The sequence below is a fragment of the Leptosomus discolor genome, chromosome 8 (genome assembly GCF_034619465.1).
Source record: "Leptosomus discolor isolate bLepDis1 chromosome 8, bLepDis1.hap2, whole genome shotgun sequence".
Taxonomy (NCBI): Eukaryota; Metazoa; Chordata; class Aves; order Leptosomiformes; family Leptosomidae; genus Leptosomus; species Leptosomus discolor.
Genome location: NC_141398.1, coordinates 61,628,088 through 61,651,990, shown reverse-complemented (window position 1 = coordinate 61,651,990; position 23,903 = coordinate 61,628,088). Strand labels below are relative to the sequence as shown.

The window sequence follows — 23,903 nt, the reverse complement described above, 5'->3', positions numbered from 1 at the left end:
GCGTGGCCGGTGGGGACGGGGCGGCGGGTGGCCCCGGGGCTGCAAGAGGAGGAGGCAACCTCGCACTGAAAGTCTCTAGAAATGTTTAGAAAAAAATACAAGGAAATGAATTTACAAAACCTTTTAGTGGGTGGGAAGGAGGAGGGGGAAGGAGGAGAGAGAAATTGCACTATGACCAAGCAATATAATTAAAAAACCGAAACAAAACAAGACGAAACGAAAGGATTTCCAAAAGAGACCTTGCGGAATTTGACAGGTAAAGCTAGTGTTAAATTGTTAACTCGTATCACATAGAGAACCAAAAACAAAACAAACAAAAAAACTTGTATATGATACAGACAGAGTAACATACAACAGTTAAATGGCAAAAAATATATATATATATATATTTCATAGAATTACAAACAAGATAAAATAATGGAAAACAAAAACTGTACAACTTTAGAATTTAAAAAATGTTCATCTCAAACACGGGGAGAAATACAAGAACCTCTGTTAAAAGAAAAGAGTTTGTTAAAACAGCAAACGCTTTTTGTGTACTTGTTTCCGTTTTTGACACCTTATGCTACAACTGGGTACTGGCAGGAATATTAGATGGTACTCTCTTTAGTATCGTCTACTTAAAAAACAATTAAAAAAGGAATTTGCACTGTGCATTAGCCTAGTTAGAAATATGTACAACAGTTCAGGATCTAGTCTCTCATTGAACTAAAACCAAAAATCCATAAAAATAAAAGCGTCCCGCTAGAAAATGAACCCCACGTTCGTCTCTCGAACGCTCCAGTCTCTCGCAGAGTCGACGAGCGGCTTCGGCACGGGGAGGAGAAGCCCGAGGGAGGCGGCGGGAGGAACCTGCGTTCACAGTCTTCGAAGTTCCCTTTTGAAGCAGGAGGAGGATGAGGATGACGGGGAGAAGGCTCTCGCGCTTTCGGGGCAGAGGAAACGGGGGGAAGGAGATTGTTTCTGCTGACATTTGGCTACGGCAGCGGGACAGCGAGCATCTGCTTGTCTCCAAAACCTACGCTTGAGCACACGGAGTTTTCCTTTCGAAGTCCGGGCCGTGCGAGAGGCGTGCGCCCGCGTGCTCCCGGAGCCGGGGGAGGCCGGGGCCGGCAGCCCCTCGCCGCCGCCCGCGGCCCTGCGCCGCGGCACTCGCCGCCCGCCGCGGGGGAGAACTTGGAAAGAGAAACCTGCCCTCGCTACGAGTTGTCTCTCTGCTTGCAGAAGAAGCACAGATAACAACCTGGGTACTTTTTTTATTCTTTATTTAAACTTAGACTTGTTTGTTTAAATCAGAAACAAATTCTCAAGTAAAAAGAATCCTTTTTGCTCATTCTGCACCAGTGGTGAAAGGGTATGTCTTTGGATTTTATTTAAAGCATGAATTTTCTTTAGAGAAAAAAAATGTAACAAAAACTCTTTTAAAAAGAAGGAACAGAGTGCAGCCTAATTACACAAACAGAAACAAATGCTCATCGTTTAGGAACAGAGTCTTTGAAGCATTTACAAAATGAGGAAAAAAGAGGGGAAGAAAAAGAAAAAAAAAAGGAAAAATGGAAAATAAGAAAGAGATAAGTGCACAAGGGTAACAGACATAGGTAAATCGTATGTTTACACCTTAAAAAGTTTCAAACCCCCAACAAAAAATATTCTGCAAGGGATCCTACTGACCCCCCAAAACCCTTTGAACTTCTTTCTTTAGTTTTTATAAAATAATTATGCAACCACCCTCTAAGAAATGAAGGTAGCGACCATAAGTGGAAGATTACAGGATGGGGGGACGGGGAGTAAAGGTACAAAGGGGAGAAAAGCTTAGGCGAGTCAATGGATTGCAATCTACCTGGCTAGGAATGAACAAGACAACATCAAATGAGAAGCCGTCAGCTGGACCATACAAAAGCTAAATGTACACAAAAGGGTTTTTTCTTTTAAATCTACCATACTGCTTCAGTTCATTTCCAATGCAACAATCTACTCAACACCAAAAATGGTCATATCTATCATAAATACAGAAAGTCAGTTGTTTTAAAACTTATTTTTTAAGCTCCGAGTCCTCAACACTCTTTGTGTGGGTTTTTTTTTTTTCTGAAAAGTGGGAGTGCTTAACTTTTCCCCTCGAAATTGGCTTCAGCAGAAAAGCTACCCTTAAAATCCCCGAAAAGCTAAAGCAGTTCACATTGTTTTTCTCTTGAATACTTTCTGCCCATTTTAAATTAACAAAAAAAAAAAAATCAAAAAAAAAAATCCTTTTTCTGGAACAAAAACGAAAACAAAACAAAACCCCCCAAACAAACGAAAGAAATTATATATATATATATAAAACAATGATTCTGAAAACAGAACAAAGTGTGAGCGATTGACCTGAGAATAAAAAGACATTACATTTCTTTTTTTCTTTTAGCAAGCCATTGGTATCTGAATGCTAAGATAGCAAGAAATTTAAAACTGGAACAAGGTGGGCTGCTTTCCCATACAGTGCATGCCGGCCTCTGCTGTGCTATCGACGTGGGGCGGTTTTGGAAAGGGGCAATGTACAAGGGCTCGAGCTCCGAAGACAGTAAGGAGGCAGCACGGGCTTTCGTCTCCCAGACCAACAGTACCTTCGAAAGGACAAATGTAACAGATTTTTTTTTTCTTTTTTAAGTTTTATTTTATTAAAAGGAAAGGAAAAAAGAAATGTAAAACCCACCGGCATCGTTATATGGGAAAACAACCCACGCTTTTTCTTTTTTCTTTTTTCTTTTTTTGGTTAGAAGCTTTGGAATTGCAGTTAGTCTATTTTTGAAATTGGTTTGTTATTAACTTTTTTATTTAAATTCATTTTCATTGTTCATCTTCAAAGCTTACAATCTGAAGGTGTCCATTCCTACGCTAGCTAGACCACTGTCCTTAGGGCAGCCGGGGTCCCGGGGCCCCTCCGCCGGGCTCGCCGGTCCATCTGACTTTTGGCTAAGATCCGTGTCAGACTCCTCCGAATAGTCGTCTGTTGGCATCGAGGGCTGAACCCCTGAGGTGCTGCATGAACTTGAGGTAACCGTTGAAGATGAGGAGAGAGGAGGGAAAGGCGGCGGCGGCGGCTTCCCCGGCGGGGCACGGGGGGCCGCCGGGGGCCAGGGCTTTCTGGAGGCGTGGGGGGAAGCCGGGGGGGGCCGGGGGGGCGGGGGGCTGTCGTTTGAGTGAGCGGCCGACTGCGAGGTAGATGCGGTGCTGGGGTCGGGGGGGCAGGCAGAGTGAGGTAATAGACTGGGGTGCTCTTTGGCGTTTCTTGCTGCTCTTGTGATTGTTCGGTGTTTGTGCGGGGCTGACTCGAGATGCTGACTGAGGGCTTCGTCCCCACACACCGTGCTCTCGCACGCCACGCACTGGTACGAGCCGCTGCCCTGGCCGCTGCCGGTGGGCACGTGAAGCACCATCTCTTGCAGGTTCGCCACGGACTGGCCGAAGAAGCAGAGGGACTTCAGGTGGTCGCTGGCCGCCTCCTGGTCGCCGAAGCCCGCCTGGCACTTGCGGCAGACCAGCTTGTACTGCACCTTCGGGACGATGAAGGGGTCGCAGAGGGAGTCCGCGCCCTTGCCTTCCGCTTCGGGCTCTTCTTGGGGTTTGGGCAGGAGGGGGGACACCTCGCGGGGTGCGTTCTTCTGCTCTTCTTGCTTGGGGGGTTCTTTGGCAGGGTCTTTGTCCGGGGTGGCAGCCCCCGCGGGGACGGGGGTTTGGCTTCCTTTGGGCTGCTGCGCTTTCTGTTGCTGCTGCTGCTGCTGCTGCTGCTGCTGCTGCTGCTGCGCCTGCCGCTGCTGCTGCTGCTGCAATGCTTCCTGCAGGCTCTGCTGGTATTGCTGGTACTGCTGCAGCAGGGAGCCAGGGGACAGCCCCAGCAGCGCCTGCGACAGCGCGGGGCTGTAGGGGAAGAGCCCCTCCATCCCGTACATGGGCTGCAGGTACCCGCTCTGCAGGGCGCCGGGGATCTGTGGGGCGTAGTAGGGGGAAAAGCCGGGGACAAAGTAGGGAAGGAACTGGCTCGTCAGCAAGGTGGTGGGGTCCGAATTGAGGGCGGCCTGCAGCGCCTGGAGCTGGGCGGGCTCCACCGCGTACTCCATGGTGGGCAGCGGGGCCGAGAGGGCGCCCGCCGGCGCCTCCCCCTTCTCCTTCTTGGGCCCTGGCAGGGGGTCCCCCTTCCCCTTGGGTGCCTTCTCCTTCTCTTTTGCCTTCTCGCTCTCCTTCTCCTTGCGCTGCGGCGGGGGCGGCTGCTGCGGCTGCGGCTGCGGGGTCGTTGCCGGCGGCTGCTGCGGGGCCACGGCCGCCGTGGCTTGTGCTGGGGTGGGCGAGCTCAGCGCGGCCGGGGGCTGCTTATTTGGTAATCCAGAGGTGGGGAGGCCGGGCGAAGGGACGCTTGTGCTGGGCAGGCCCATCAGGTTGGGTTTGGGAGAAGTTAAAGCTGCAAGAGGGAGGAGACAGAGGTGAGGAGTCGCTCGGCGCCGAGCAGGCAGAACGCACATGGCGGGGTGACCCTGGGCCATCCCGCGACCGCCCCTGCGACGCCGGCTCCTCTGTGCGAGGGCAGCGACCGGCCCGAGGAGCTCATCCGCCGCTCCCGCTTCCTCGGGGACAGCCGCTCCTCTCCCCGCGCCCCGAGGCCCCGTGCCGTGGCGACGCGCCTCGTCAGCCCCCGTCACCCACAGCCGGCTTGGTCACGCTGCCCGGCAGCACCGAACACGGCGCCTCTGCCGGGGACACCCGCCAGCCGCCCGGGATGCTCAGCAGGGCTGTTGTTTGACTGACCCCTCTGGAACTCCCAACGATTACCAGCCGGTGTCAGGGCCGGGCACTTCTCCCCCATCTGCACTAACCGGCCCTTTGGCCAAAGGACTCCAGCAGAAGGAAAGTGCTACGCCCCATGGCCATAACGTGAGACTCTGCCCATCTCGTCAAAATCTCCACAGATTAGAAAGCTCTGATCACGGCAACTGAAGAGGACTGAACAGGCTAAATCTATGTAATTTTGTTCTAATTAGGCTGATGTTCATGAATCCACAAACCTCTGATGCATCCCCTTCCTTCTTCCCAATGGAAGAGGCTTTGGGTGCACAGCTTTTGAGTAATTTCAGAGTTTATGCCCCCCAGGGCACGAACATTGTTTTGGGTGGAATTAGAAGTGTCTTGATGCTTCCTCACAAAGGAGATGGATTAATGGTGGAATGTGAAGTGTGCCCATCTTCCTGACAGCAGGAACAGCCAGTACAACACAGTCCCCCGGTGCCGATTTCTGCTCTCACAGCCGACAGCAGCTGAGGGCACAGGGAGCGTGGCTCCTGGAGACACAGCCATTAGTCACATCCACTGCAGTGGGTGAATGTGCTCCTAAAAAGGACCGTTTTGCTTGGGAAGTCCCTCAAGGCCATTTGGGGAAAATAAAAATGAAACCAAGCTCTCATGTTCTGCTGGCACAGCCCCGTGCGCTCTGTGGCTCTGGAGCCAGGAACTTGCTGCAGGATGCACCCCTGACACAAAACCGCTCAACCTAGCTCTAACCCCTAACCCTAATCCTAATCCTAACCCTAACCCCTAACCCTAACCCTAACCCCTAACCCTCACCTTTCATTAACAAAGCCCGAGTCCTCACAGCTGCGACAGTAACCGCCCAAAGGCGGTCTGAGTATGTTGCAGAACTAGGAACCAGCCATGGAGGCACAGTAACTTTTTTTTTTTCGGTTGTACCTCTTCTGTGGCACATCCAGTGGGAGAGGAGAAACCACACCTTTTGGGGATGATTTGGGGCACAGTGGCAGCTTAGTCTTTTCCAAGGGGAAGCACGCCAGCAGGGCAATCACCGTGCACAGGGCAGGGACACCCAGCTGCGACGGGGCTCCTTCGCCTCGCGAAGGCAGCGTACGAGGGACGCAAACACAGCCCGCAGCTGGGACCCACAGCTCGCTCTGAGCTGCAGCTGCCCCGCTTCTCCTCGTGAGGTCTTCAACCACCATCACCGATCCTGAGGAACAAGTGCAGGCATCCTCAACCACCTCATCCCTGCTGCCAGCAGGCAGCCCGACACCCAGAGCCGACGGCAGGACCTGGGGCAGAGGCTGATGGAGGGAGCACAAGACGTAAATTCTGTGCAAAGACACACACAGGCTCCTCAGGCGTCTGGACACCAGGCCCCAGACCGCCGCCTGCGCAGCCGCATGGCAAGAGCCCGTCGCTGGATCACACCCCGCGCAGCCGGCGTGGCCCAGGAGCCCGCGCTGCCCAGCACGCAGCACAGGAACCGCTGCCGTGCAGCGCCGCGCCCCAAGCCGCAGCCGGCGGCCGAGGGGCGCAGGGTGCTCTCCGACACCTGCCCGCCCGACACCCTGGCACGAGCAGCTCCCGTCCGCAGCGCTGCCTTCCCCCGCTGGCGCAGGGAACCCGCGCTCGGCGCCGGCCTCCGAGCTAAGGGCGGGAGACAAAGCGGCCGTGACTGCTGCGGGCTGGCCCGGCCGAGGCTCCCGCAGGAGGGGTGGCCGGAGGGCGGCCAAGAGCCGGCAGAGCTCAGCGGTGGCTGATGCAAAGCCCCCCTGAACCTGCCTCTGCTCCTGGCAGCGCGGCACCGAGACAATGGTGATTTGTGAAGGTGCGAAACGCACGAAGCGAGCCCCCACGCAGCAGCCTTATAGATTTCAGATAAGGGCCTATTATGGACAGATGCCATTGAAACCGATGTTCCCTCGTTGAACAGTCCCTGAGAGGTTCAAGCGCAGGAGCAGCAGCTAATTCATAACATTCCTGGATGCACGGCCTTATCTGCTTCGACAGGCTTTGAGCTGAGACGGCCTGACCTTTGGAGCTTTATCTAAAGGCCACAAATAGTCTGTTTGACTTTCTAAATAGCTTAGGCCTGTCTAGGCAGCCACTGATCGCTTTTAACATTCGTGGTGCGCAGCCCCCTCTCCCCAGGACACGTCCTGGTCTTTGGAGAAAAATAAAAGCAACAATACAGATTGAAGTGCAAAAAAGTAATTTTAGATCTTGTCATAAATTTGAGGTACTAAGTAAACAGCACAGAGCTACCTGCGATAGGCTGACAATATAACTTGCCAAAGAGATCCTCTTGTCCTAGTTCTGGCCTCTGAAGTGAGATCTTCAGCAAGAACAGAAGTATTGCGTGAAGAAGTCCTGGCATGCAAAGATGCCTTTCAGGCATGCAGCCAGGACTAGATTCAAGGAGCAGGAATGGGCAGCAGCCCCGAACAGAAGAATTTCTAACACCAACTGTTTTCAAAAACGGTTTAATTACAATGACCCGTCCTACAACTATAGTCAGGAACGATTTTACTTTCACTTTGGGGGTCATGGGGAGAGTTCTGTAACTATGAAAAAAGCCTTGCAGAGACCCTAGCTCCCAGCAGAAAGCTCTTCCAGATTCCAGAAAAACTTACTCTGATCTTTTCTGCTCCCTGATAGGACCTTCTGACGCGGACACCAGCAACCACGCTACAAGGTAATGCCCTCTGCTGCTCTTGTGGAAAAAAGTATCTTGATTCCAAGAGAGGGGACCATCTTTGGAAAGGCCAGAACCCAATAAATGCAGCAAGATTTAACTCTTTTTCATTTGTCAACAGAAGATATTCCAGAGACGAGCAGTAATAGAGAAAAAGGTGAACACGGCCACTTCCAAGGGGAGAGAAAGACGCCTGTTTTGAGCCGTGGGTTGCTAGTGCTCTCTTTAGGGTGTCATACCCGATGTCACTGCACCCTCACACCAACGTCAGGCACTCGTGACGTGATTTACAGCGAGCAGCTCTGCAGCCAGTCCCCCCTGCAAATGGCAGATGAGCTGTTCAAGTTCCACGTAGCTGCTCACACTGGCTCCTATACTTTTGTCTAAGGCTTTGATCTGCTTATCCAAACATTTACCTCCTGGATGACAAAAGACGACGGCAATTTTATTAACATGACACAACCATGTTACCTGGTAGCATCTGCACTGAGTTTTTCAAGCTGTTGAAAAAAGGAAGTTCAGAGTCAGCCTCTGACTGAAAGCATCAGAAGTCCTTTCAGAGACTGACAGCTCTCTGGTTTCCGATTAAGGAGCCAGAAGACACTCAGATCCTACCCAGGCTTCACGCCACGTTCAGTACAGTAAGAGAGAGCTGTAATTTCTGCACACGGTCTAACAGCAGTACCCCTGCGCTGCCGCAGTGTAGCGAACAAAGTGCACCGCGGCACACGGTGTAACTGTCAGACTTTACGGTATCATGGGCTTTCCAGCCCGAGACAGACCCAGCTTGTTGCCAAGACAGGACACTGGAATCAGTTCCCAGGACATCTCTGTAAACGTCGGGCAGCCCTGGTGAAAGTCAACTTGAAAAGGGACCATCAGCAGTAAACAGAAGTCTGCCAACTGCAGGCGAGTCTCCTAGAGAACATCAATTACTCTGTCATGAGTGGCAATTCAGACACAGGCACGTCTCTGGGATGCCATGGATGCAGCAGGGGTGAAATAAGGCCCTTGGATCACATTTTCTAGGTCACTGCTAGTCTACTGAGCAGTATCTTCCACTGCCAGTGCTTGCTACACATCTTACACTTTCCACCCATCCACCAGGTACAAAGGAAAGGAGCACCCTCAAAACCCAAAGTCCAGTATCTGGGACTAGGCCATCCAAAGGACTATGCCAAATTCCATTTTATGTAGCATTGTAAAGAAAAATATTATTAAAATACAAAGTATATTTGTCCCACGACTACACTGCTGTTTGCTGAGAAGGTACTTTCGGGTTGTGCCCAGCCATTGCTCAAAAACCAATCCATGGCTGCATCGTCCTGGAGGTCACCATAAGGACGCCACCCAAAGACGCTCCAGGTTTCTGTCACCAGTGCTACCACACACTTCACACTTTTCCCTAGAAACAGCTAGCAATTATTGAAAACTTGGAATGGACCTGCATAAACTGAATTTAATAACAAAAGGCAAGGTATAATGAACAATGCATTCAGCACATCAGTCCTTCCTGTTCTGTTTGATAAATTCTCTATTTTCCACTTCCTTGAAGGTGCTTCAGAATTTTTAGTCTCTGCTAACAAAACAGAGATATGCAGCACATCTAGATCTTGCTCGACTTTCCTAGAAAACCTGAGTTCAGGAATTAAAGATAACGCACCTATTGCTTATTCGCTGTCAAGTAAACACGCTCGACTAAAGGGCCCGGCATCCTGTTATCAGTCACTCTCAAGGGAACATCCATTTGTGCTAAAGATGCGTCAAGTTAAGCCGTGTCTCTGAGCAGCGCGAGAATATCCATACCCACCTGTGTTGGATGGAGTGAAGCCTGGCAAGGACGGGCTGTTGAGGCCTGGGAGCAAGACTGGAGGGATGCCCTGTAGTGCTGGGTATGCAGCAGGAAGGTTAAGAGCTTGCAGAGGGGTGTTATCAAACATGCCCTGCTGTTGAGCTGCCAGACCAAGAACCTCATTGGCTTTTTTGATCCGGTCCAGCTCCTGCTGAGCCATCAACTGACGTACAGTAGCTGGGTCAAAATACTCCTTTTCCTTATCCAACTGGCTTCCAATGGTTTCTTTAACTTTGGAGATATGCTGTTGAGAGAAGATATGGTCACGTACAGACAGCCGAGCGCTGTACTTGATGCCACACAAAGTGCACTCTGTTTTGGGTCCCTCGTAACTTGTTTGGTTTATACCAAAATGCTTGGCCATGCTGAGTTTGGACTTCTTCTCCTTTGCCCTAGCATTCTGGAACCAGACCTGAACAACTCTCTTTGGCAGTCCAATGTCATTGCCCAGGACCTCACACTCCAGCATGGTAGGTGTCCTGTAGTCATTAAAGCATGACTTAAGAACTTTTAGCTGGAGATTAGTCATCTGAGTGCGAAAGCGCTTCTGTCCGGGCCGATCCCCGCTCTCTCCAGACTTGCTGGCTGAACCGCTCGCACCAGGGCTGGGTGAGCAGGGGTCTGCAAGGCTGGATGTTTCACTATAGTCCACAGTACCTTCATTGTCGTACTCTTTGCTGTAAAAGCTGGGAGCTGGGCTGACCAGGCCAGAAGACAGCCGATCTTCATATTCAGACATTGCTATCATGGCAGCTTTTGTCAGACCTTCACTGGGTCCCGAGGCTGATTTGGTTTCGGTCGCAATCCCTGTCGCGCTATCGTTGTCGGCGTTCCCTTCATCTCCTGTTGTAGTGTCCGTGATTGCCGTGTTGACAGAAGAGCAGTCATCGTTGTCCAGCTTTGTTTGGTCAAAACTCAGATTGACTGAGGACATGGAGGGGCTCTCAAAGTCTTCTATCCCTTCCACCTTAATGGAGGACGGACTCAGCAAAGTCCGAGGTGACAGTTCCATGCTCTTGTTCACTGGGGAGAGAGGAACACTCTGTCCATCACTGCTAGTTGGTGGCATGTGGGAAAAGCTTGCTCCATCAAAGATGTCTCCCTTCATCTGGAGTCCCCCATCACAATCCAAGAGCATAGCAGACAACGTCAGGTTGTACCCAGCTCTCTTGGCCTCGTGCCAGTGACGGGATCGGATATGAGCTTCCAGAGCTGTCTTTGCCTTAAAGAGAGCTCGGCAGAAGGGACACCGCCTGTGGGCTTGGGCAGGCCCTACAGCTCTGAACTGCCCCTTCCTCTCCCGTGCACGGGTGTTCTGAAACCAAACTTGCACCACGCGTTTCTTCAAGCCCACTTCGTGCGCAATGTGATCCAACATTTTCCGTGTTGGGTTGGAGTCAAGCAAGTATTTCTGATAGAGGATTTCCAGCTGCTCTGGGGTAATGGTTGTCCTTAGACGTTTATCCCTTTGTGGTTCTTCTCCTCCAGTCCCACTGTCATTTTCTCCCGGGCTTGCGCTGGCCTTTTCCTCCAGCTTTCTCTTCAGTGTGTTCATTGTGGAGGTTGGTGTTGATGGTGAAGTGGCTGAGCTTGCTGGAATCTGTGGTATCGTTCCAGATAGCAGCTGGCTCGCGAGTAGTGGATTACTGGGATCAAAAAGCATGAACGGCATATCCAGCGTTCTGTCCAGGAACGGGGGGTGGATAAACTGGTTCTGTGCACTCAGGAAATGAAGCTGCTGATGCTCCTGCCAATGCTCAAAGGAAGGAAATGCCAGCTTACACTGGTCACACTGGTACGGGATTAGCTGCGGAGGTAGGTTTGCCAGCTGTTGAGGGGTGGATGTGTGAATGGGTTTGAGGGAGAGATGTGAGAGCTGAGATGGACTTGGGCTTGACTGTGACAAGGAGCACTGAGGGGGCTGAGGAGGGGGAGGTGGCTGTTGCAATGAAGAGGGGGAGGATAACTGTGAAATCTTTTGGTGTGCTGAACTTGTCTTTTGTTCTCCTTGGTCCTGTTGCTGCTGAGACTCTTGCTTTGGTTGCACTTGCTTCTCTTGAGTTTGGTTTTGCTGTGTACTTGGAGGTTCAGACTGCTTTGGTTTCTCATCTGTAGCTTCTACTTTAGAACTATAGGTGGAGGAATCATCTGCCTCTGCTGTGAGCTGCAGAAAAGCTGAGGAGGTTGCATTGGCTGCAGATGTAGGGGTGCTGTAAGCCTGTGAGGGCATTGGTGTGCTGCAGGAGGAACTGGTTGGAGTCAAGAGCTCCATTGCATCCATAGAGTCTTCGTTCTGGCTATCATCCTGTCCATCCTCATCCTCATCTTTGTAACAAAGCTTTTTCTGGTGTTTAATGAGATCAAAAATGCGCTGAAAGACTAGACTGCACTTTTTGCATTGGTAGTTCAAGTTGCTTGTTCTAATATACCTGTCATTTGTAAGCTCCCGTCGTTCCCCGTCTTTGCCTTCTCCCTGATTCTCATAGTTCTTCCTAGCTTTCTGACGGGCATTCTGGAACCACACCACTATGACACGCGTTGGGAGGTTCAGCAAGTTGGAAAGCTGCTCAAACTCATCATCCTTTGGATAAGCATTGGCATCAAAGAAGTCCTGCAGGACTCTGAGTTGGTAGTCAGTAAAGCGTGTCCGGGAGGACCGCTTGCTTCCCCAGTACTCCTGCTTTTGAGGTTCTGGAGAAGGAGGCCGTGAGTCTATCTTCAGTTCTTCCAGGCTGGTAATGGGAGGATTACTGAAGTTGTATGGGGAATCCTTGTTGCGCTGGCGTTCTTTGAAAAGAGTGTTTCTGAACCAGTGCTTGATCACTTTCTGGGGCAATCCAGATTTGTCCGCCATCTCTTTGATCTGTTCCTCACTTGGGGAATTGTTAATATCAAAATACTGCCGAAGGACTCTGAGCTGGTCGTCGGTGATCCGCGTCCGTGGCCTCTTGTTCTGCTGCTGCTGGAGAAGGCTAGGGTTGAGCTGATGCTGGTACAACTGGGCCAAGTCGGCAGGCAGAGGGTCTACGGGACCCAGCTGGGGTGGCAGCTGAGCAGGTAACGTCTGTAGTGGCATGGTTTGCATCATAAGTGGCGAAAAGATGGGGAGCTCCATTGGCATGGAGAGCTGGGTGAGTGGCACAGACGGCTGGGCTGGTGCGATCGTAGGAGAGGTAATTGGTGGGGCAGAAGTAGGGATGGTAGGAGTAGAAGCTGGCTGAGGAGGTGCTGGAGGGAGCGGAGGTGGGGGCGGTGGAGGCGGTGGCGGTGGCTCTGGGGTCTGAGGCCGCAGCGGGTACAGCTTGTCATAGTGTTCTCTGTACTGTTTGGCAAATCTCTCTAACTGCTTAAAGGGAAAGTAATGTTGGTGAACGTGCTCTTGGTGGCTCTTCAGGATGAGGATGTTCGAAAAGAACTTGCCGCATGTATCACACTCAAGCTTTTCCAAGTTCTCACCTTGCTCTGTCTTCCCGTTTTTCTTCTGCACCTTCTGCTTGTTCTCGTTATACTGGATGACAAGCTCAAAGCCAAAATTTTCCAGCAAGGCTTTTGTGGCATTCCCTCTTGCGTCAGAGGCAATACGCGGAGGCAGTAAGGAGGGCTCCGAACTACTGCCTGGCACAAAGTCCTTCTTCTCTTTGGGCTTTAAGTTATCAGGCAGGGACTCCTTAGATGCTACATTATTGTCTCCCCTCTCGGCACTTTCCCGAGGGGTTTCTTTTTCTTTCTCCTTCACTACGGGTTTGTTCTTCTTCTCAGGGTGCTGGCTCTGCTGTATAAGGACGGAGTGAGGTTGTGACAAGGACAGTTGACCTTGCTGCTGCTGTAAGAGCTGTGGATGGCTCTGTTGAGGGAGCTGAACTTGAGCCTTCAGGTCCTCCAGCAAACTTGGACCCGTACCAGTCAACGTCAGCGCACCACTGGTGACAGGCAAACTGACTTCTGGATTGAGCTGGAACTCGGCACTGGGGATGTAGAAAGGAAACAAAAGATGCTGCTGCTGCTGAAGCTGCAGAAGGGTCTCAGTGGTCATCGGAAAGTGCGGCAAAAGTGCTGGGTTGAACAGCTGAGACTGCAAGAGAGCAGCTTGCTGCTGCAGTTCTTGCTGCAGATGGGCCTGGACTTGGGCCTGCGCCTGTGCCAAGGTTTGAGCTTGCTGCTGCTGCTGCTGCTGCTGCTGCTGCTGCTGTTGCTGCTGCTGCTGCTGCTGCCTGGATGCAATCATGTCTGCCAGCTTCTTTCGGTTTACCTCTTTGGGCTCCGAAGGAGAGGAGATATTAGTGCTTACAGGGTTACCTAGAGGAGGAATTCCCACGTTGTCGCTGGGTACCTGGTTGAGCAGGCTGGGAATGGGAGCTGCACCCGAATTACTTGTGTTGGTGGTTGTGAAAGTGCTGCTGTTGCTAGCGCCCACCGGACTTGGCGTGGATGAACCCAAAGAGAGACTGCTGCTGCTGCTGCTGTTGCCAGCTCCATTACTGCTGCTGCTGCCCCCAGCTGCCTCCAGCTTGGCAGCACGAGCCTTGGTTTGGTGCAGGACAGACCTCATGTGGATCTCCAAGGTTGAGCTCTGACTGTAGGCCACGTTGCAGGTGTTACACTTAAAAGGTTTGTTGTCTGGGCTGCTGGTAGGTTCGGGCTGCCCAGTAGCAGACTCTTGGAGGGCTCTTTTCAGTTTATGCAGATGAGAAACTGAATTGTAATGGACCAGGAGAATGTTCTTTTGTGTGAAAGATTCCTTGCAGACTGTGCACTTGTAAGGGCGAGACGGATCTAGGAATTTCTCCATCGTGAAGTTAGGGCCCTTCCTGAAAGGTAAGGCCCTTTTCGGTTCTGAGCCAGAGTCCTCTTGCACCGAACCCGAATCGCTACCTGTTGGGCTCTGCTTATCTTCCAAGTCGCTCTCCTCCTCCTTATCTTCCTCTACTATTATTGTGTGGTCTTCTGCAAGTGAAGGGTCGCCCATAGCGAGGAGGTCCCCGTTGACCAAGAGACCACCATACAGCTGCTGAATGTCAGCCTCGCTCAGCTCCAGATGGCTGGTTTCCAGGTGCTTCTTCAGGGCCTGGAAGGTTCGGAAGCTGCGCTGGCAGAGGCAGCACATCGTGGCTGCCCGGATGACGTGGTACTGGGAATGGAGCTGCAGCTTCTCAATGGTTTTGAACGCCAGGCTGCACTGGTTACAACGGTACTTGTAGACGTGGCGATCGGACACTGGCAGCTGAGGCCGCTTTGCGTGAACTTCATTGAAGTGTGTCTGCAGGGCTGCCGAGCTCTTGAACACCTGGTTGCAGCCCTTCTTCCAGCAGAGGAAGCCGGAGTCCTCCCTGGCAGAGCTCGAATCCACTGGAACGGGCTTGGGATCTCCGCTGTGCTCTGCACTTTCCGATGGCAAAAGACTCTTTCCTGAGTCCTCAGAGATCTCTGTGAAAACAAAATCAGAGTAAACCTGAAAATTACACCATCAACAAGGGCAGATCAACACCCTCTTTTTTTGTCCCTAATACGTCTGTGCTTTTTTCTCCGGAAGATGATAGGACTGGGAAACCTGTCGTATGAGGAAAGGCTGAGACAATTGGGTTTGCTCAGCCTTAAGAAAAGAAAGCTTAGAGGGACCTTATCATCATGTTCCAGTAATCTAAAGGGTGGCTACAAAGAAGTTGGAGACTCCTTTTTTACAAGGAGTCACACGGAAAAGACAAGGGGTCTTGGGTACAAGTTGCTCCTGGGGAGATTCTGATTGGACACAAGAGGAAAATTTTTCACAGTAACTATTAGCCATTGGAATAATCTCCCCAGGGAAGTGGCGGATTCCCCAACTTTGGACACATTTAAGATACAGCTGGACAGGCTGCTGGGCCCTCTTGTCTTTTGCCACGAAAGGCTGGACCAGATGACCCTTGAGGTCCCTTCCAACCTGGTATTCTATGGTTCTATTTCTAACATTTCTCCTCTATCTTCATTAATTTACTTTAATACCAGCCCATTACCCTCATCATGGCCCATTGCATAAACCTACACAATTTACTTTCTTGCCCGCTCTCAATATCTGGAAATTATTCACACACACTCCCTTGATGCATTTATCACCTTTAATTCTTCCTTTTAAGTGAAGGCCATTCAGCCACCTGTCTTCGCTATTTCTCTTTGATGTCCTGCCTATTTTTCAATAAAAAGTTCATCAAACTGAATGTAGTATTTGAGTCTTAGCCCTATCAAAGCTAGAAACAACAGGAATGAAATTTAGGTCCTGCTGGCAGCAGCTCAAAGGGTCCTGTTTGAGGGAGGATGGGAGAAGAAGGAACAAGCACTCAGTGCACTGCCACTTTTCCAGGGTCTAAGAGCACCATCCTGCTGGAAACGACAGCGTGGTAAGGGTAGAGGCCAAAAACGGGATCCCATTGCACAGGGCAGCATCAGGCACCCTGGCTGTGCCAGCGCCGCCCCACCAGCACCACTGCCTTGGGGCCGTCTGCCTGAAAGGAAACCACGGCTGTCTTCACTCCCAGATTCCTTTCAGACCTTCCAGCAGGGCACAGAAGAAAGACTGACATTGCTTCCCTGTCAGGTTGGAGATCAGACACTTCTGCCCACGGAGAACGATGTTCTTGGGATGCTCTCGCATCACACGACAAAGCCAGGACTAAACAGCCATGGATTTACAGCCATGCCCTCACCACACGGCAATGAAAAAGGCTGGGACGATTTCGGCTGGGTAAGGAGGGCAGCAGCTCAAAGCTCCCCAAGCTGTATGCCCAGTGTCCGTACCTGAGCTATGACGGCAGCAGAGCAAGTACAGCAGAGGTGGTAGGACAGTCTGTGGCCAGCAGCTGCAACCTTTGGCATCTTCCTACCAGTCCCCTCAGCCCTCCACCACCTCTGCTTTTCACCACTCGCTTCTGGTCTTCTCCTTTGCCAGGATTCAACACCACTTCCACGTGAATCACCACGGTGGTGACCTGTGCCCCTCAGCTCTGAGCCGCCCTGCTCTGCCCTGCCACGGGGACACCCTGGGCACTGTCTAATGGTGGTTCTCAGGAGACAGATGGGCACGTGGAGCTCACCTGGGTGGGGGTGTCCACAGACAGACTCCCTGACCAGGTGATGGGAGGTGGGGGAGCGGTGGGACCTGGGGACCTCATTGACTCACACTCACCAGGTTGCTTCCCCAGTTCCTCTGCGGCGGAATTCCCGTCCTTCTCTGGAGTGGCTGCCGGGAGAAACATGCTGCTGGGCATCATCACCTCAGGTGTTGTCACCTGGAGACAGGGAGGAAAGGATGCGGGAAGAAGAAAAACACAGGAAAATATTTTAAACATCTTCAGTGGCAAAATTAGACACCAGTATTTTAAAGTCAGAGGCGTCACTTTTCATAGCTCAATGAAGACTCATATTTATTAGACAAAGCTCACATCAGTCAAAAGTGTTTCTACAGTTACATTCTGGACATAATTAGCAGTGCACACTTGAAGAATAATCTTATTATTAATATTTTTCCTTTATGTAGAACTCAGACTTTGATCACTGACAATGTTTTGTCATGGGCTGTGAAACTTCTTGTGCAACCAATTAGGTAGATAAGTTGAAAGGCCCACCTTAAGCTGCTGAAAACATAATAAGGCCCCTAATTAAATCATACCTCGTAAAGTACACTGTAGTCTTGAACTAGGGAGCATTGCAGCACTGTTTTCAAAGTGTATCGATGCAGGAAAAGGAGGGGCATGAGAAAGAAAAGTACAAATAAGGAGAGAGGTGACAAAGGAAAGGATGAATAAGGAAAGACTAAAAAAGCCAGCAAATTGTCTGCAAAACGAATAGCTTTTGGTAACCCTTTCCTCTCTCTGGCTGATGTGTTCCCTTCGCCTCTCTTCAAGTGTTTGTCTAGAACCCGCACCATCACAACCAGTGCAGTGCTGGAACACCAACACTTCTAAAGAGCTGGAGAGTTTGCGTGCTTCACCTAGAGACGCTCGTTGAAAGAGTCAAACGCACACGCTCATCTGTTTCTGGAGAACTGTTTCTTAGGGTGTATCCGGCCACACACAGAACATACAAACTACCTCGCTTGCAGCTTGCACGCAGTTGCCATCAGACGCCTGACAATGAACACCCTTCTGAACACCCAGAGCCAGTACCTCACGCCACCTGAAGAGCTGCCCCACGGCCCTTCTCCCCAGAGCAGCAACTGCAAAGACAGACCTGTATCACCGCCACCATCCGCGCCGTATTCCAGCGCACGGCTGCCAGCACTGGGGAGATGCCTACGGCGAGTGAGGACACCTCTGCAGCTCCGAGCAGCTGCGTGCTTCACCCTGCTGATGCTCAGGGAGCGTTTCGCTTGCAGTGGGGCTGTGGTAGCTGAAGGAACAGAAACCAACGCTGACTTGCAATGCTTGCGGAGCTTCTGCTCCCAGCCTGTGACTGGTGAGGCCTAAAGAAACACTTGTAGAGAGGTATGTTTCCTAGCAAAACGAGTCTCTCCATCCCTCTGTCAGGTACTGAGAGGGCATTTGAACCTTGGACTTCGGAAGAGAGTGAAGGAGCGAGGCGGTTACCTGCATGCCATGTACCTTCCCTTCTGCAAAGTCAAGGACCCCAAGGCTCCGAGTGAACCACATGATTTAGGCAAATCTGTGGCAAAGCCTATGTGCAGGGCGTGAAATCTTCCTTATCTACTCACATGTCAAATCCAAGCAAACACAGACTAGACCTTGACTTCGCTAAGTGAACGGATGCAACAACAGCCCATGAAAAACCTCAGAAACAAACGCTCGCGTATGAGCGGCCGCAGACGTCTGAACGCAGAGGGAGGTATGCTGAGCTCGCCGCTTTCACCGGGGTGGCCAGCGCACGGAGGTGAGTGGCGGGTCCCACCGCGTCTGCAGGAAAGGCAGCCGACGCTGATGAATCACCAGGAGGGAAGCTGAGCACACCGAATTCATTCCACCTTTTACTCTAAGCAGCAGTATGTGACGGCTGTGGGTGGTGGGTCGGGAGACGTGAAAGGTCACTGGTTAATTCCTGGTAGCTGGGCTTGGAGGAGGGGGACGAGCAGGGATGCCGAGGAGGGAAGGCAAGAAGGAGCTGTCCCTCTCAGCTTTATCAGCAGGGAGAGTGCTTTCCTAGGATCTTTAGGAATTATGAAAAATAAATCATGAGAAATTAAAAAAAACCCCAACAGAGTAGAAAAAGAATAAAATTATCTAACACCTCAGCTGCACATCATTATAGAAAACTGTGGGCTTTTTATACGCATTACAGTAAGGCAGCCATCCCCACTACCACACTCAGTACGACGGATCAGTAATTGTTTTCATACACTTTAATTAGAAAAACTCAGATGGCTATGAATAATAATGGAAAAGAGAGACTTTTGCACTTGAAAGGTTGAAGTCAATCAAGTGTGAATGACGGCAAAAAAGAAAAAAAAAAGACACCAATTCATCAGGCCTCTGTTGTCTCGCCGCGTCTTTAATCATAATTCCTGATTGGGATTCAAGAAGGCAGTAAGCAGCGGTTCTTTGTCTGCCTTCACCTTCCGTCAATTAACTCTCCCCGAAATATAATCATCAACCTCACATGCTCCTCTGCATCTTAATCTGGGTCTCCAAACCAATAAGTCCTGCCCTATATGTGTTTAAGTAATTACCTTTATCTACCTGCATCTCCACAGCCACAGTTCTCATCCTACTTCTACCCCTCCCTCCACAATAAAAAAGAAGGAAAAAAAAAGGGGGGGGAGTGGCATAAGAAAAAAAAAAAGCCTGTGGCACATTAAATTGCTACAGGCACAAAATCCCAAAAGGCAAATAGAAAGAAGCTTGGAAACTAGAAATTCTGGATATGGATGTAGGGCCAATGCAGGCAGTCCAGATATCCACACAGGGAAGCAAAACCTCAGAAATAAGGCACTGGTCTTGCTTCAGCGACTGGACCCGCTTTAGTCCCCCACCTGTTTAGCACCACTCAGGCTTCTCCTGAAAGTGCTGCCCATTTCCCATGCTGTTTTCCAGGGCAGGACTACTCGATGTCTCTTCATCCCCACGAACCACCCCTGAGCAGACAGCAAAGATAAGAACAGTGATAATAGGCTGCAGGCCTCAAATCATTTTGCATTACACTGACTTCCAGACTGTCCATTTTGAACCACTCGTCCTTTTACAATGCAAACCCATCCGAGGATATACCATGTCCTTGTACGTGCAGAAAACGCCTGCGCATTGTGGCTACTTTTAATACAAATAGGCGGTGGGAGGACCACGGGGGCAGGAAGGTTTAGTAGGCCATGGCCACGCAACAGATAAACAAGGAGCCGTGCTCTACGACGCAGCATTTTGTACTTCAGATGTATTTAAATGGCATTAACTGTTCTGGTGATAGAGATGAACGTGTGTATCTCGAGCATAGCCTGTGTCAGCGCGTGCGGTTGTTAAATGCTCTCGACCTCCCTCTCACCTGAGCAGGCGACACCTGGCATGTAATCCTGGCACCCATCCTCAGCTCTGCTTCAACACCAACTGTTTCACAATGGCAACATGTCAGTCAACGTGAACCGTTATTAAAAAACAACCCTACAGGTGTAAATCCAACAAAGGTGATTTGTCTTCTCCCTTCCCTTCTCCTGTACACACTCGTTTTGCTCCGTCCAACATTAAACCGTACCCCTTCGCAGCTGCAGCTGCCATCTGGCCCACAAGGCACCAGCAAGGCCTCCCAGCTTGGCAGCACTGCCGTGACACCGGGTCCACCTCGGCACTCAGCCCTGAGCTCGCCCGTCCCCCCACTGCTCCTCGTCCCAGGCCTCCTCGAGGCCGTTATCGCACAGAAGGCAAACGGTCCCCTCCACCTGCGTTGCTCTTGACCCTTCCATCCAACCGAGCCCGGGAGGTGGGGAGGGATCGGCAGCTCACCCCTGCCCGCTCTTTCTGACAGCCCGGCACTCGGACACCAACACGTGGATGGGGTTCTGTTTATCGGTACTTCAAGGACTGGAGTCAGTGTCCCCAAGAAAACCCCTAATGCTGCAGCAGGCACTCAGGGCGCACCCTCTGCTCTGACCACCCTGTCCCTGTCCCTGTCCCTGTCCCCATCCCTGTCCCACTCGGTGGGGTGGGGAACTTGCTTGTTGAAGTCTGGGCCACAGGCTGTGGCAAGCCCTCCTGTGCCCCACTTTGAAACATCTCCGCTGTGGTCTGCACTGGAGAGGGGAATGCTGGCTGGAGAACCTGCCTCTAGAGCAGACGGCAGAGAAGCCAATCACCTGCCTTAGGAAAAGGAAAGTTGTCGGGACAAGCCTCTCCGCTTCCAAGGACCCTCCCTTTCAGAAGAAATTCAGATCCCCTTAAGCAGACAGAACTTCTTTATGATGACGAGATCCACTGACATGCACGGGCACCCCAATTTGATGGCCATTTCTACAGACAATGTGGTCCACTGAGTGACTGTTACAGAAAGCCCAAGGGCTGACACGCCATGTCTCCTGCCTCCCTGCCCCATGAGTCTCCTCAGCAGATCACACACACCCAGACACCTACAGACCTGTCACCAGCCTGGAGAACAACCCGCGGGGCCGCTCCTCACCGGTGACAACCGAGAGCAGTGACAAGTGTGGCTCCTGCCCCTACCGCATCTGCCAGATTTTTAAGATGATGAACTGCAGAGCTGCTTATCAGCACGGGCCGGAGGCTCAGAGCTGCAACACCCCTCCTGTGCTGGCCCCGGCAGCGTGACACAAGCATATTCTTGGCACGTCCGAAAAATTAATCTTGGGCAGCGTGAACAGCCAGCTCCCCTCGTGCGCTGGCTCTGCCTGCTCCGACCTTCCTCCAGACTGAGTGACCAAACACGTGGACAGTCTGTGCAGTTCCTCCGTAAATGCCCCAAAATGCTGAAATCATGCAGCTTTGAAAAGAAAATCTCTAGAAGGGGTCTGAGGAGATACATTACTATCCCTATGTCCATGCAACCAGGGGGAAGTACACATGCAATGCAAGGTTCCCGAACCAGACAAAGGAGGTAATTTCCATTACAAAGGGAGAGAGAGGGTGCTGGAGTGAAAAGCTTCATTAGACTCAGAGAGGCAAAGCGATGGCAGTATACCAAGGTCACTTCTAATTTAGACCATCTAATTGGCAAACATGGCTCCAAATGGCTATCATCTCACAGGGCTCAGAATTAATGAAGCCCGATTATTTTCATTACCTTCATCCGAGATGGAGAATGAGACACAGAGTGAGAGGGAAAGGGGGGAGCGAGAGGGGGCGAGAAGGAGGGAGAGAGAAAAATTGAATGACAGCAGAAGGGAGAGAGCAATAACGAAAGACAATAGGAAAGGGGGAAAAAATGTAAAGATAGGAAGAAGGAGAAGTGAGGGTGGCAGGGACGGGCAAGAATTGCTCTCAGAGCAAGGGAGAAAAGAAAAAGACAGAAAGACGGCTGAAACACTGGGAAGACGCCCTAAACTGAGTGAGGGAAAACTGACAACAAAAATGATGGGAGAGGAATGTGCAGAAGGATAAAGCCAGCCGCGGGAGGAGGGAGAGCTCCCCGCTCCCGGAGGCTCTCGGGAAGCCGTCCCTTCTCCCGGCTTGAGCCCATCAGTCTTGTCAATCGACTGTGCCGGCGAACTGCACTTCACCCTCATTAAGGGGCTCTCTGCTGAAGCGGTGCAGGCCCAAGATTAGCAAAGAGGCTGTTATGTGGAAAGATGGCGATTAGACCTGCTTAGAGCAGCCGAAACGCTACGTAGAATGAACTTGGCCACGTTCGTTCACCAGCCCCATGGAAGGGAAGTTGCTGGAGATGGGGGGGGGGGGGCGGACAGGGGGAGCCCCTGCCCCACGGGGTTGCCCCGGCCCCCATGCTGTGCAGGGACGCAGCGCTCTCCTCTCCCCTCAGCCTGCGGCTGCAGCCCCACCGGCCCCCGTCGCAGCCCCTGTCCCAGCGGGGAGGACCCGGGTGTCCCGTGGGACAGCCAGCCCGGCTGCTCGCTGATATGAAAAGGACGGGCACGGACCAGCCAGCTCTGAGATGCTGAGCACAAGCAAGCCGCTGTTACTATGGCAACAGACATATTAGACACTGCAGGTTCCTGAAAGGCGTCTGATAAGGTATTATTAACTGGAGCCTCCTCCAAACGCCGAGCGCAAAGACACTGTGTCGAAAGGGACCTGGCTCCCATTTACTGGACTGCGATTCCCTCGCGGTGGCACCAAGACCCGATTCATGTGTCGGACTGAGACAGGAATCTCAGCTAGAACGAGGAAAATCAGGAACCTTTGATGCTGCCGCATTCTGCACAAGCCATACTGATGTCTCAACATATTTGTCATTTAATGCAAAACAGAACCACCTCCTTGACCCACATGCCATTTGACTTGAAGCAGGAGAGGCAATCTTCCTCTCCAGACACATCCCCGGGTACCAAAGGGCCAGTGGCAACGGCAAGGTGGAAAAGCCAGAAACAAGCACGAGGTTGAGCTTCACAGCTAAGCCAGTCTCCACAGTTCTCCGCAGCTCCAGCACAGCAGACGCTCACCTAAGGGGACTGTCCTCCACCGCACGGCAGTTCTCTGGCCACGTTCTCTGCGGGGCGCCCCGAGCTCCTTAATGAGTGGCTTCTGCAGTGTCCCCACAGACCTGCTCAGGCCGAGGATGGACCAGCCCAACCGCACCCATTCCACACTGCGCGTTCTGCCGACAGCCCAGCTCAGAAACGGGCCGTTTCACATCCGCGTTAACAGATACCCCTAGGAAACTGGCTACGCTTGCCGGCCTAAGAAAGGGGCTCGGCTTCTGCTCACTGCTCTTCTAACATCAAAATGTCTCCCATCAATTTAGTCAGAAGCTAACAAGATTTGTTCAAACCCTCAGAAGACAGTATTTACGCACCTAAGCACCATCAGTCAAAATGGATGCAGGTCACAGAGACCGAGGTCTTTGGGACGGGACAGCTCCTTGACCCCGGTGCACGAGGGGTTGGCAGAGCAGAGCTACGCCCCGCTGGAGCCCGTGGGCACGGCCAGCTTCGCACGGCTGTGAACTGCCGGTGCTCTTTTCCCCTGCCTCGCTCTGTTTTGTTATTCAGAGTGCTCGGACCCGTCAGCCTGGCTGGATTTTTAATGGGGTTTTACCATGTGTAAACCATGGGGCACACATGGTTCTTGCGGGTGGTTGGAGCACTGGTCCAACAGTGGCCACCGCGAGCCTTTGCAGCCTGCTGGGGCGGCAGCAGCAGCCTGACGGGGCCGAGAGAGAGGGCAGAAAAGTGAGAGGACAGGTAGCTGGTAAAGCAAAGTAGGAAGATAAAAAGCATAAAGGCATTTGAGAAGGAGCCACAAGAGGACTGGAAGGGTGACAGAAAGGGAAGATGAGAGAATTCTAAGAGAAAAGATGGGCAACGCTGCATGTGCTTGCTCAGATGATGTCACAGGAGGGGAGTTGATACAGAACATAAGTATTACAACAAATTTGGCATTATTCACCTCCACTGTCAGGAATCAGCAAAGGAGGGAGAAAACAAGCAGAAATGGGGTGCAAGGAAAAAAAATCACAAAGAGAAAGAACCGAAAGGAATCA

General features: G+C 51.6%; 1 protein-coding gene across 3 annotated transcripts in view; it reads right to left on the bottom strand.

Annotated features, from left to right (window-relative positions):
- Positions 1–2,843: 2,843 nt before the first annotated feature.
- ZFHX3 (zinc finger homeobox 3) overlaps positions 2,844–23,903 on the bottom strand; it is a 112,864-nt gene continuing 91,804 nt past the window's right edge. For 2 of the 3 annotated variants that reach the window (XM_086469184.1, XM_086469186.1), the window contains exons 7-9: positions 16,483–16,585; positions 9,285–14,750; positions 2,844–4,432 (exon numbers count right to left, since the gene is read on the bottom strand). In XM_086469184.1, coding sequence (XP_086325310.1) covers positions 2,844–4,432; positions 9,285–14,750; positions 16,483–16,585 — 7,158 coding nt within the window. The remainder of the gene's footprint in view (positions 4,433–9,284; positions 14,751–16,482; positions 16,586–23,903) is intronic. The other variant, XM_086469187.1, reaches the window with a different exon arrangement.